The following is a 12,126-nucleotide window of genomic DNA, read 5'->3' on the forward strand; positions in this document are numbered from 1 at the left end:
AGAGTACACCCGTCCAAGCCATGAGCAGCCAGTTTCTCCAGGAGAATGCTGTGGGAAACGGTGTCAAAGGCTTTACTAAAGTCTAGGTAGACAACATCCACAGCCTTTCCCTCATCCACTAAGCAGGTCAGCTTGTCCTAGAAGGAGATCAGGTTAGTCAAGCAGGACCTGCCTTTCATAAATCCATGCTGGCTGGGCCTGATCACCTGGTTGTCCCATACATGCCGCCTGATGGCAGTCAAGATGATCTGCTCCATAACGTTCCCCGGCACTGAGGTCAGACTGACAGGCCTGTAGTTCCCTGCATCCTTCTTCCGGCCCTTCTTGTAGATGGGTGTCACATTTGCTAATCTCCAGTCAACTGTGACCTCCCCAGCTGAAAATGAGTGACCTAAAACCAGTCCCAGTATTCCAGGTACAGTCTTACTGGTACTAAACAGAGCAGGTAATAACTTCCCTCAGTCCGCTGGCCTTGCTTCTCCTAATGTAGCCCAGTAGACAGTTTGCCTTGTTCACAATGAGGATGTACTCTTGGCTTGTATTCAGCTGGGCAACTGCTGTAACTCCCTGGTCCTTTACAGCAGAGCTGTTGCCTTGGCAGACTCTTCCCATCCTATGCTGATGCACGGGTTTTGCCTCAGGTGCAAAAGTTTACACTTCTCCTTATTGAACTTGAGATTTCGTTTGCCCAATCCTCAAGTTTCTCAAGGTCCCTCCAGATTGAAGTTTTAGTCTTTGTCATGTCAGCCACTCCCCAAAATTCAATATTGGCTGCAAATTTGCTGACATTATACTCTATGTCATAACTTCTGTTGCTGTCAGTGTTGAGCAATATGTGCCCCAGGTAGGCCCCTGGAGTATTCTGCTCATTGCTGGCTGTCAAGCCATTGATCATTGCCTTTGAGTCCAGTGGTCCAGCCAATTTTTGACTACGTAGCAGTTCATTTTTGTAGTTCATAGCTCCTTAGTTTCCAAATGTGAATACCGTAGGTGATGATGTTAAAAGCTCTGTGTACTGGCACTGGCTGGGATGGAGTTAATTTTCTTCATAGCAGCCCCTAGGGTGCTGTGTAACAGATTTGTGACTAAAGCAGTGTTGATAACACACCAATGTATTAGCTGTTGCTGAACAGTGCTTGCACAGCCTTCTCTGTTTCTCACTGCTCTCTCTGAAGTGAGTAGGCTGTGGGTGGGCAAGAGCTTGGGAGAGGTCTGACCTGAATGGACCAGAGGGATATTCCAGGCCATATATAGATCACATTCAGGAGGATCAGTAACAGTAGTGTCTGAATCAGCAACTTTTTTGTTGCCACTGAATTTTAGTGCCCTTTCTCCAAAGTGACCTGAGGGAGAAAGGAGGAGGGAAGAGGACAGAGAAGGAGAGGGAGGGAGGAGGAAAGAAAGAGAGGAGAGAAGGGGAGAGGGGAGAGAGAGGACAAACTGGGGGGGGGGACGACAATGTGGGAGAGAGAGGGGAGACCAAACAAAGGGACCAGAGAGTGAGATTATGGGAAGAAAGTTGTTTCCAGGTTCCATTTCTATTGTTGGGAGTTCTTTCTAGCCTCCCGCTTTCTAGACTCCTGAAGGAATTCCCTCCTTTGGAAGGCATGCTTGTGATCTTCAGTGCTGCCTGCGATCTTGAAAAAGTTTCTGTATGTTCAGTGCAGAATCACAAGCAGTCCGATTCCCACATTGAAATGGAAGACTCAGAATTTAGCAATCTTCAGAAAAAGTGTTGCATTCAAGGAGAAAGCAAGAATATAAAATCATAATTTAATTGATGATATTTCTGAAAGGTTTAGGTCAATCTCAGCACTTGAGAAATCTTGTTTTGGAAGTGTGTTATTCTGTACATCGTGTTGATGTTTTGGGACTCCTGTTCTGGAAACCTTAGCCACAAGCTACTGTTGGAGATTATCACTGGTCTTTGGACCTTAGTAATATGCAGTGTGGCAGTTCCCATGTTCTCAATAGAATTCTTACCCTCAGTTACACAGAGAACAATCTTGCTTTCACAAAAATATGAGTTCTTTACTTAGCAGTTGTGTTCTCTTCTCAGCTATCTCAGGTCTTCGAGGAGAAAAATGCCCTCTCCCTCCAGCTGCGTGGTAGCAGTCGGAACATCTGTGAGAGCCATCAGCACTACAACGAGGTTCTGAACCGCTGCTTGGTGCTTGAGAGACAGCTCCAGGAGCTGCAGTCTGCAGAAAAGGGAATGGTAAGGGTGGTCGTCTTGGTGCAAGGGAGGGAAAAGCTTATGGCAGATGGCTCCACTAACTGTGAGCATTATAACTACTTTCTATCCTCTTCATTCAGTGCTATCTGCCATACATTTATGCTTTCTTTCAGGAGTTGTTTGCAACAGATGCTGCTCCAGGAGCACCCCAAGAAAAGAATGAGCCTCAGAGAGGCAGCTACACACCAGAACTGCAGGAGTTGCAGCTGAGGTAAAGAAAGCCTGAGAAAACAGGGGTGGGAATGTTAGTCCTGATGGAGGTCTTTGGGTTAGTGATGAGCCTATTTCTGTTACTCTCTGTCAGTACCTTAGTTCCACGCTAGGACCTTGTGGAAGTGGAGGAACTGTCATATGCACTTGACAGCTGTCATTAGTTATCTCTTTGGACAGAACTTCAAAAAAAGAAGAGACAACATGCAGCAGCAATTCCAGTTGACCATCACCAGCCAAACTAATATCTTTGATTTGATGGCTGGGTCCTCAGTAACTGCTTAAGTATATCAATGGTTCTGGTCTGAAGGCTGTTAGCCTGAGAGTGTCTGGAGTTGAGACGTAGCACATGATTCCTTGTAACCTTCTTGGAACTAAGATCTAGCACATGATTCTTCATACTCTTTCAAAATAATTTTCAGAAGGTGGAGCCATGGATGACAGAGCAAAGGAACTCCTTCCTGATGTGACACAGAAGCTTCAAGAGATTTATCTTCTCTCTTGCTTTCCAAATAATTTAAATATATTAATAAAAGATAACTAAGTCTTCTGTGTGAAGTGGAAGGGAATTGGAGTCTGTTCACATACTGCATCAGTGAATACAATAGAAACAGAATAGTCCGTGAATTAGCCCTTTTTTGGCATATGCTTGGTTATTTTCTGGCAGGTTGTCTGAAACAGAACGTTTACATAGCAGCACAAAGCAGGATCTGAGGTATGTAGAGGAGCAGCTGGAGGAAGAACGGGACCGTCGTCTTGCTGTAGAGGAGGCGCTCTCTGCAGCACAGGATCAGATCAGGAGGTGAGGGAGCTTGAGCAAACAGGCAGTATCACCATAAAAGTATGGCGATCCTAGCTCTGTGTTCATTTGCACTTCATTACATCCTTCTGTTGAATGTCACTGGGGGCATAGAAATGACTATACCATGTACATCACAGAATCACAGAACGGTTGAGGTTGGAGGGGACCTCTGGAGGTCATCTGGTCCAGTGCCCCTGCTCAAGCAGGGCTACCTAGAGCCAGTTGCCCAGCACCACGTCCAGAGGGCTTTTGAGTATCTCCAAGGATGAAGACTTCACAAACTTCCTGGGCAACCTGTGCCAGTGCTCAGTCACCCTTACAGTAAAAAAGTGTTTCCTGATGTTGAGGCTATCCTTCAATTGTAAATAAAGATAGAATGAGACAACTGACTAGACATTAAGACAAATTCTGACTAGAAATGAGATGCCAGCTTTCTCAAGGAGTTAAATTAACTACTGGAAAATATAATTTGGAGACTGGGAATTGGGTAAAAGCAGAAGAGGAGTTTTCATACTTCCAGGGGATTTGTCTCCTCAGTAAGCACCTGTCTGTCATGGGCAAAACAGTCTTGACTTGAATGTCACTCAATTTTAATGTACTGCCAATTAACATAAACTTTTAATTAATTTGGGTATTGAGAAACAATTAAACACTTAGGGAAGACACTTCTGCCTGCCTTTCCCAGGCTCAACTTCAGTCTAGACACCTCTCCTCCCCCCTTCCTTGTATCCAGTCCCATTGTTTGCACCATACATTACACTCAGTCCCTTTGGTGAGGCAAAGGGCAGCGTAGGAGGCTGGGATCAGTATGCAGTGATTTCTCTCTGCTGCTCCTTGTTTCTTACTCATTTCCTCCTTCCCCTAGCAGCTACCACCCTTTGTTAAAAATGTTTGAGCAAAGGCACCATATGCTCCTCTGGTTGTAGTTCTGGCACACAGTGAGGCATCATCCATTGCCAAGCCAGCTGGAACCAGCTGTGACTTGTACAGGGCACTTCATGGCATCCTGCCACACAGCTCTCCCCTGCAACTCCCTGTTAACAAAACCTTGCCATTTATACCCAATACACTGTGTTTCCTAGGTTACTTGACTATGTAAGATGCCCTTATAGTCAGCAGAGAAAAGGAGGCTGACCTAGACTAGATGTTAGGATTAGGATGCAGTGAGTTGCACGTTAGAAATGCCTGTTTCTCCTTGTTGACTATAAAAGTGGGTTTTATCATGTAACTTGATTGTAGGCAGTTGTGCTGTGCATTTCCTGGTAGTTAAAATAAACCTCACTATTGGAGTCTTTTACATGAAAACAATGGCTTTCTTCTGACAGACGTGCTGATTAAGCCAAAAGATAATGGTCTGTATGGAAGAATTCTGGATAAAGTTCCCTGGTAATTGCTACACAGCTCAGACAACTGTAGCCCCTTCTAGCATTAAAGTCTATGAAAGCCTCCTACAATTGATTTCACTTCACAACTAATGCTAGCCCGAAGATTTGACTGTGCTGCTTCCACATTTCATCCTTTAATAGTATCTTATCAATCTTGAATATCTGTCACTAGAAAATAGTTAGCAAGAACCAGCATTATTGGGACCAGAGCTGGCTTCCAAAATAATTTCATAGAATTTAAAATATACAGTTAAATCATCTGCCCTGGCTTCTTTCAAGTCACACACTATGAAATTTCACTTGAAAGCCCCCATGTAGAACACAGAGACCTCAGTTAAGTTAGAGAGCTTGCAATTCCTGAAAGACAAAATGAAAAAACCAGCACCAAAAAAATCATGAGTTTTGAAGTGACGGGATATAAATTAGGTAAGAAAGGACTCCACTGCCAGCACCTGAATTGTCCTTTCTACTGGAGACGAATGGTAAACTGCACATAATGCAGTATGGAAGTTTTACTTTTCTCTCTGACTATGGCTATGACTATGGGCACAGGAAGTGGCTGGCACTGAGCAAGTATAACTTGTATAGAGAGCACAATATGCCTACTCTCTTACAGATTCACCAGCCTCCTGGTGGAGGAAGGAGGACTACTGCTAGTTGGATCACCCAGTCCTTCTGCTCAGCTTGAGCTCAGGAGTCACTACAGTTGTACAAATGAAACCCAATTCTTGTCAAGTGAGGCCATGGCTTGCTTGCAGTGGTTGATTACTTTTTGAAGAAATACCTCCTTTCCTAAGCTTGTCTACAGTGTTGGTTTGGGGCATCATAAGAAACTGAATTTAATTTCATGTTTTTTGCAGCAGGTTGCAGCCAAGTGAGTGGGCGTCCTCCTTAAGTGCTAGCATTGATGTGACTCCAGGTCATGAGCATTCCTTGCTGATTGACTCCATGGATAATAATTTCAGCAAAGTAAGAATTTACATTCACAGCTGTCAATGATGTGAGCCCTGGCTGATGCAAGAAAATGTGAACTGAAAACTGTGAACCTATAGCAGCTAAATCTTTCTGTAGGCACATTTAAATCTGTTCAGGTTTGTGTAGGTTTCTGCTCTTGTCTTGCTCTGTTTTCCATGCCAAAAGCCACATTTTGTTCTGACTGTTGCTCTGCTACAGTCTGCATAAGCAGACTAAATTTCAGAGGTCACTAAAATGTAGGCCAGCATTGTCTGTGCCTAAAATGTGGTCCCCGGTTCCCTGTGGAATATTCAAGGCCTCAGTGGTGAGCAGAGGCAAAGTCTGTGCAAACACTGTGCTATCTCCTGCATAAGAAGTATATGCGTTACTGGTCCTAGCATCTGCCCTTTTGTTTAGGAACCATCTCAGTTTTTCCTCACTCATTGTCTTTCTAACCTGCGTCAGTCAGGCTGGGAGCTGAAATGGAGAGTTGCTTTTTCACTGTACTGAATGACAGCCTGGCACTCACCTGTCCTGTTTTGCTAAGGATGAAGGCCTGCTGAAGAGTTTGTTCTCTGGTCTCTTCAAGACTTGGGGGTGGTGCTCTCAAGAGCAGCATCAGCAGAATTACGGCAAGAGCCATAACTGAATGCTACTCTGTGCTCATGCTTGGGGTTTGTTACTAGAATAGACAGGTTTTTCTTTCTGCTGGAACTTTGCCAGTAGATGTTACGTTGTCTGAGGACTCCTGGAAGAGCCCCTGTAGAGTAGGGGGCAGCTTGTTCAACAGGTTCAGAAGTCCTTTCAGCTGCAAGGGTGAAAGAACGCAACAAATAAATAATCATTTTCTCCTTCTAGGCCAGAGAGTGAATCAGGTTTCCCAGTAGCTCGAGGCTCTAGCAGAAAAGTACCATTGATCCATTTGTTTATATTTCACTTGGAGGGGCTAGAAATTTGTAGGGACCAAATGTTAGAGGGAGGTGTTCTGCATTCTGTTGCCCTTTCTCAAGCAGAATTGGAGAGAGCTGGTTCATGAGAAACCTGCAGAGACCAGGGGAAGGGGAATATTTTACTGAGGATTGGCTCTAGAGGTCGAATCTGACAGTGGAATGGGTTTGGGAAGGTTCATGCTCATTAGCTTAAATAAACTTATCTTCACGGTCTGGAGAGCTCTGGGTGAAGGCAGCTGGGGACATATCCATTCCTGGTACTGACTGGTCTCTCTTTTACTCTTCCAGACTCGGAGTATCCTTGGACTACGACGCCTGTTACGCTCTCTCTTCTGTTCCCGGACCCACTTGCCTCTGCTAGTGGCCATATATCTGCTTGCTCTCCATGTCCTGCTCTTCCTGTGCTTTACAGGCCACCTATAAACAGGAATAACAGCCTTTTCTTGAGCTACAGCCCTCTGTGTAATCCCTGGGCCTGCATTCTCTATCGACAGGGTAGCACTTCACCCAGCTGCCTTCTTTTTCCAAATCAGCCCTTAAGTAGCAGCTGCACCCAGCAACTTGCACCTGGGTTGCTTGCAGTATAAGTATGCAGCAGCCAGTGCTGATGCTTGGGATCTGTTTCCAGGACATCTGCTATTCCTTCAGTGTTTTTAAGTGAGTGGTACATTTTCTGCGCCAGGGTCCTCGTGCTACAAGCTTCAAGGACAGCATCTGTTCCTGTACCTGGAGGTAGCACCACTCATTTTATATAGTATTGTGCTGTGGTAGGAGTAAGAAAAATATTCTTGAGTTGCTGCAGTACTTCAACACTTCTAGGAACTGCAGGATCTTCCCCCTCTTAGACTGAATCAGTGAGTTGGGCTGGGGAAACCCTGTAGCTAGATATAAGAAAGAGAAGCTTCTTCTCTTTCTTCTATCCCTTAGATTTGCTCTGTGGCTCAGTGCTGTTTGAAAGGCATATCCTAAGGAAGTTGTGGACACTTTAAGGAACACGAATTGAATTTCAAAATTGTGTTTCCTGCTCAGTTGCATCTCCTGTTGAAGAAAGGCCAAAATTAGTATATCTGGACCTGCTGAGCATTCCATTTAAAAACAGTCATATGTCTGCCCTGACAAGCCTGTAAAAGAATGTCAGTAATTTAGTTATTGAAAAGGAATAGGAAACGAAACTTTTTAGCTCTAAGTTAATAACCTTGCTGTTTATAGTATTTGTGCACCTCTCACGATGGAAGGTGCTTGCATACCTCTTGAAATGAGAACAGCTATGCTCCTGCATTTTCATCCACTGAACCCTTGTCACAAGATTAGACCTGTACAGGGTTGAAGGGTTCCATAATGTGGTATGTGGGCCTAAATCAAAGGCAGAAGCTCCAGAAATAAACTGTCCCCCCTGCGCTGTGGAAGGGAATAGAGTTCTGAAACCTTCTGGCATCTCTGCTTTAGGAAAAGCCTGTTGTAGAAAGCTAGTGCTGGTCATTGGACTTGTCTGAATCTAAAGCAAACTGATGGAAGTGGACTTGATCTTACAGGATATATGGAAAGCTGTGTTTTCTAAAGAACTCCTGAATATGTCCTGGAATTGAGACTGCCCTCTTCCAAAGGGACAATGCTGAATGCAAAGAAGATAGTTCTAGTTGAGTTCCCTGTCAGAGATCAAGTGGTCATTCTGTTCAGAGTACTTGCCAGAAGGATTGTATCTGCCTCTTGCTAGAGCATTAACAGTCACGTTTTTTCCCATGGGAAAGAGGTAGTTCTTTTGATATTGCTGGTAAACTAAGATTCTCTAGCCAGTGAACAAAGCCTGTTTGAGGATGGATTGATTTCATCATGGTAGCTAAAATAACTGGATCTCTGGGAGGTCCAGAACATTGGCACTATATATCCATTTGTGCACCATCCTTGATTATCTGTGTGGACTTCCCCAACTATATAAAATTCAGTGACCAAATACTTTACCTATAGCTTCCTGGGGCATGTACTCCTGTATATATAATAAAGATTATTTTTCAGATGGAATTTGTGTAATGTTGTCATGTAAATGTAGGAGATCTTTTGAGGGTATAGTGCTGCTGTGTCAATACCTTTTACAGGACCACTATGGGACTGTAGATCACTTTTGAGTACACTTCCTTGTATGTTGATTGCAGAAGCTCTGTTCATATTATTTGAATGCCTGTGGAGATGACCTTTTTCTCCTATCTCACCTTTCTCTCAGCCTTTGACAGCTTTTGCTGCAATGACAAAAGAAGGAATTAGAACTTTAATAGTGAAAGCAATTCTGATAAAACAAGATCTGCTTGGGTTTACTTTTCTTTGCACTTAGGCACATTTAACTGAACACTGCACCCTGTTAGAGTTGTGCAACCCCAGGAAAGACACAGGAGTTAGCAACAGCAAGCTGGAAGCATGCTACTAACTTAGATGGGACTAGTTAAAACATACTGTCCTCTTCCAACTTTCTGTAGCCAAAGACAGGTACCTTTGTTCACATTCACTACTACAATCCACCACCACCATTGGAACAAAAGCTAGTAATGGGGTGTTATAAAACCATAGATAATGTTTCCACTGTATTTAATAGGAGCAAGAATTGTAAGCAAAGTATGTTTCCTTAAAGCCCATGATGCAAGTTTTCCTGAACTGAAATAAGACAAGCTTCTGCTGGTTCAGAGACGTTTAAATATTTTATACCTTCAGATGGAACAGTTACAGCTTAGATTAAATATATAAATAAATAAAATAAACCTCAGAAGGAAGTCCTGATCTGATAATCATAGTCTGACCTAACAGCTTTCTGGTTTGACCTAATGAAAGATGTGGCATTTTAGCTGATGTTTCCTGTTTCAAACATTTCAACTTTTTGTTTCTTCTCTGTTTGATGGACCTGTCCTGCCTAGTTTTTTGATCTATCTGCAAAAGTCTGAGAAGGAGATCGACCAATGGAGCTGTGCTCTGCCATCTCTGGTACACACAAGCCAATTCAGCATGGCCACTACTGGCAGGTCCAGGATCTGTTTTTGTGCCAGGAGGAAGGCAGTGTTAGAAGGGATTGGGAGGAGTGGAAGCAGGTTACTGCACGGAGCTGTAAGAGGAACCCCTCCTTACCCTCTCAGCTACCTTTACAGAATAGGTATGAGGCTCTGGTATGGTAGACAAAGTGCATGATGAGATAGAAGAGGAAGAACCTATGCAAGTACTCTCACCAAGGTCAGATCAACTGATCCCTCACAACAAGAGCTGCATTAAGAGCAGTGCTGAGAAGAAACAACAGTGAGTTATGGTCATAGGTGACTCCCTCCTGAGCAGAACAGAGGCACCCATTTGCAGACCAGACCCTCTTTTCAAAGAAGTTTGCTGCCTCCCTGGGGCCCGAATCAGGGATGTCACCAGACAACTGATGAGCTTTGCATAGCCTTCAGACTATTACCCGCTCTGGCTCTTTCATGTGGGTACTAATGATGTTGCAACAAGAAGTCCAAGGTTGATCAAAAGAGATTTCAGGGCCCTAGGAAGAATGCTAAAAGATTCAGGAGCACGGATAGTGTTTTCCTCAATTCTCCCAGCAATGGGGAGAGACATTGGAAGAAACAGGCGTGTCCATGTCGTTGTTTAACGAAACCGGTGAGGTGGAGGAATTGCACTATATGTAAGGGAGAGGTTTGACTGTACAGCCCTTACAGTTAGGGATGATGTGGTTGAAAGCCTCTGGGTGAGGATTAGGGGGATGGAAAACAAAGCAGATGTCGTAGTGGGTGTCTACTATCGATTGCCCAGCCAGGACAATAGCACTGATGAGTTATTCCATAGGCAATTAGGAGAAATCTCTGGATCGGTAGCCCTGGTCCTTATGGGAGATTTCAACTTCCCAGACATCAACTGGGAATTCCATTCTGCTGTGATGAGCAAGTCTGGGAAATTCCTGAAGTTTGTGGAAGATAACTTCTTGTCACAAGTACTCAGTGAGCCAAGTAGGAAAGATGCCCTCCTAGACTTGTTTGTGAATAGAGAAGGGCTCATGGGAGATGTGATGGTAGGTGGCTGTCTTGGCCACAGTAATCATGAAATGGTTGAGGTTAAAATCTTTGGTGTAATGAGAAACAAGGTCAGCAGAGTTGCTACCCTGGATTTCAAGAGAGCAAACTTTAAGCTATTCAGGGAGCTACTTAGCAGTGTCCCCTGGGAATCTGCTTTTGAGGGCTTAGGAGTTGGCGACTGCTGGTCAGTTTTTAAGAAGCACCTTTTAGAAGCATAGGAGCGGGCAATTCCACTGTGTCAAAAGTCAAGCAAACAGGACAGAAGACCAGCTTGGCTGAACAGGGAACTACTTGTGGAGAAAAAGGAATTGTATGATCTCTGAAAGCGAGGTCAGGCTTCACAGGAAGATTACAGAGCCGTGGTTTGCATATGCAGGGAGAAGACACAAAAGGCCAAATCTCAGAGTTGAAACTGGTTGGTGTTGTGTCAGACCACAAGAAAGGCTTTTTAAAAGTACATTAAATAGCAAGAGAAGGTCTAAAGAAAACATTAGAGCGATCCTTATTGAAGATGGTCACCTGACTAATAGGGATGAAGAAAAAGTGGAGGCGCTCAATACTTTTTTTCCCTCAGTCTTTAATAATATTGATAGACCTTGGGCTGGCCGGTCCCCTGAGTCAGAGGACCATGAGTGCGAGAACCCTGACTTTCCATTTGTGCACACTGAAATTCTAAGGGACCAGCTGTATCAGCTGAATGTTCACAAGTCCATGGGGCCTGATGAGATTCACCCCACAGTACTGAAGGAGCTAGCGGATGTTACGGCAGGACCCCTCTTGATCAGCTACCAAAGGTCTCAGGAGTCTGGGGAGGTCCCCCCTGACTGGAAGCTAGCCAACATTATTCCAATTTACAAGAAGGGTGTGAGGGAAGACCCAGGAAACTACAGACCTGTTAGACTAACCTCAGTTCCTGGAAAAATTATGGAGAAGATCATACTGAGTGCTATTGAAAGACATTTAAAGAACAATGCAATCATCAGGCACAGTCAACATGGGTTCACAAAAGGAAAGTCCTGTTTAACTAATTTGATATCCTTCCATGATAAGGTCACCCACCTAGTGGATCAAGGGAAGGCAGTGGATGTAGTTTTTCTGGATTTTAGTAACGCTTTTGATACTGTCCCTCACAGCATCCTTCTGGACAAGTTGTCCAACTGTGACATGATCAGGTACGCAGTGCGTTGAGTGAAGAACTGGCTGAACGGCAAGGCTCAAAGAGTTGTAGTGAATGGGGCTACACCTGGCTGGCAACCAGTCATCAGTGGTATTCCTTAGGGCTCAATTCTAGGCACAGTTCTGTTCAATATTTTTATCAATGATCTGGATGCAGGAGTTTGCTGGTGATAATAAATTAGGAGGTGCTGTTGACTCTCTTGAGGAAGAATCATAGAATAGAATAGAATAGAATCATAGAATCATTAAGGTTGGAAAAGACCTCTAAGATCATCGAGTCCAACCGTCAACCCAACACCACCATGCCCACTAAACCATGTCCCTCAGCGCCACATCTACACGTCTTTTAAATACTTCCAGGGATGGTGACTCAACC

General features: G+C 44.1%; 1 protein-coding gene across 2 annotated transcripts in view; it reads left to right on the forward strand.

Moving 5' to 3' along the window:
* The window catches only part of GOLGB1 (golgin B1), a 49,304-nt gene extending 40,758 nt beyond the window's left edge, over nucleotides 1–8,546 (forward strand). The window contains exons 18-22 of one of the 2 annotated variants that reach the window (XM_009274833.2): nucleotides 2,060–2,218; nucleotides 2,350–2,447; nucleotides 3,114–3,248; nucleotides 5,494–5,602; nucleotides 6,826–8,546. In XM_009274833.2, the coding sequence (XP_009273108.1) occupies nucleotides 2,060–2,218; nucleotides 2,350–2,447; nucleotides 3,114–3,248; nucleotides 5,494–5,602; nucleotides 6,826–6,960 (636 nt within the window). In that variant the 3' untranslated portion in view covers nucleotides 6,961–8,546. The remainder of the gene's footprint in view (nucleotides 1–2,059; nucleotides 2,219–2,349; nucleotides 2,448–3,113; nucleotides 3,249–5,493; nucleotides 5,603–6,825) is intronic. The other variant, XM_019470893.1, reaches the window with a different exon arrangement.
* The last annotated feature ends 3,580 nt before the right edge of the window (nucleotides 8,547–12,126 follow it).

This window comes from Aptenodytes forsteri, unplaced genomic scaffold (assembly GCF_000699145.1).
Source record: "Aptenodytes forsteri isolate BGI_AS27 unplaced genomic scaffold, ASM69914v1 Scaffold304, whole genome shotgun sequence".
Taxonomy (NCBI): domain Eukaryota; kingdom Metazoa; phylum Chordata; class Aves; order Sphenisciformes; family Spheniscidae; genus Aptenodytes; species Aptenodytes forsteri.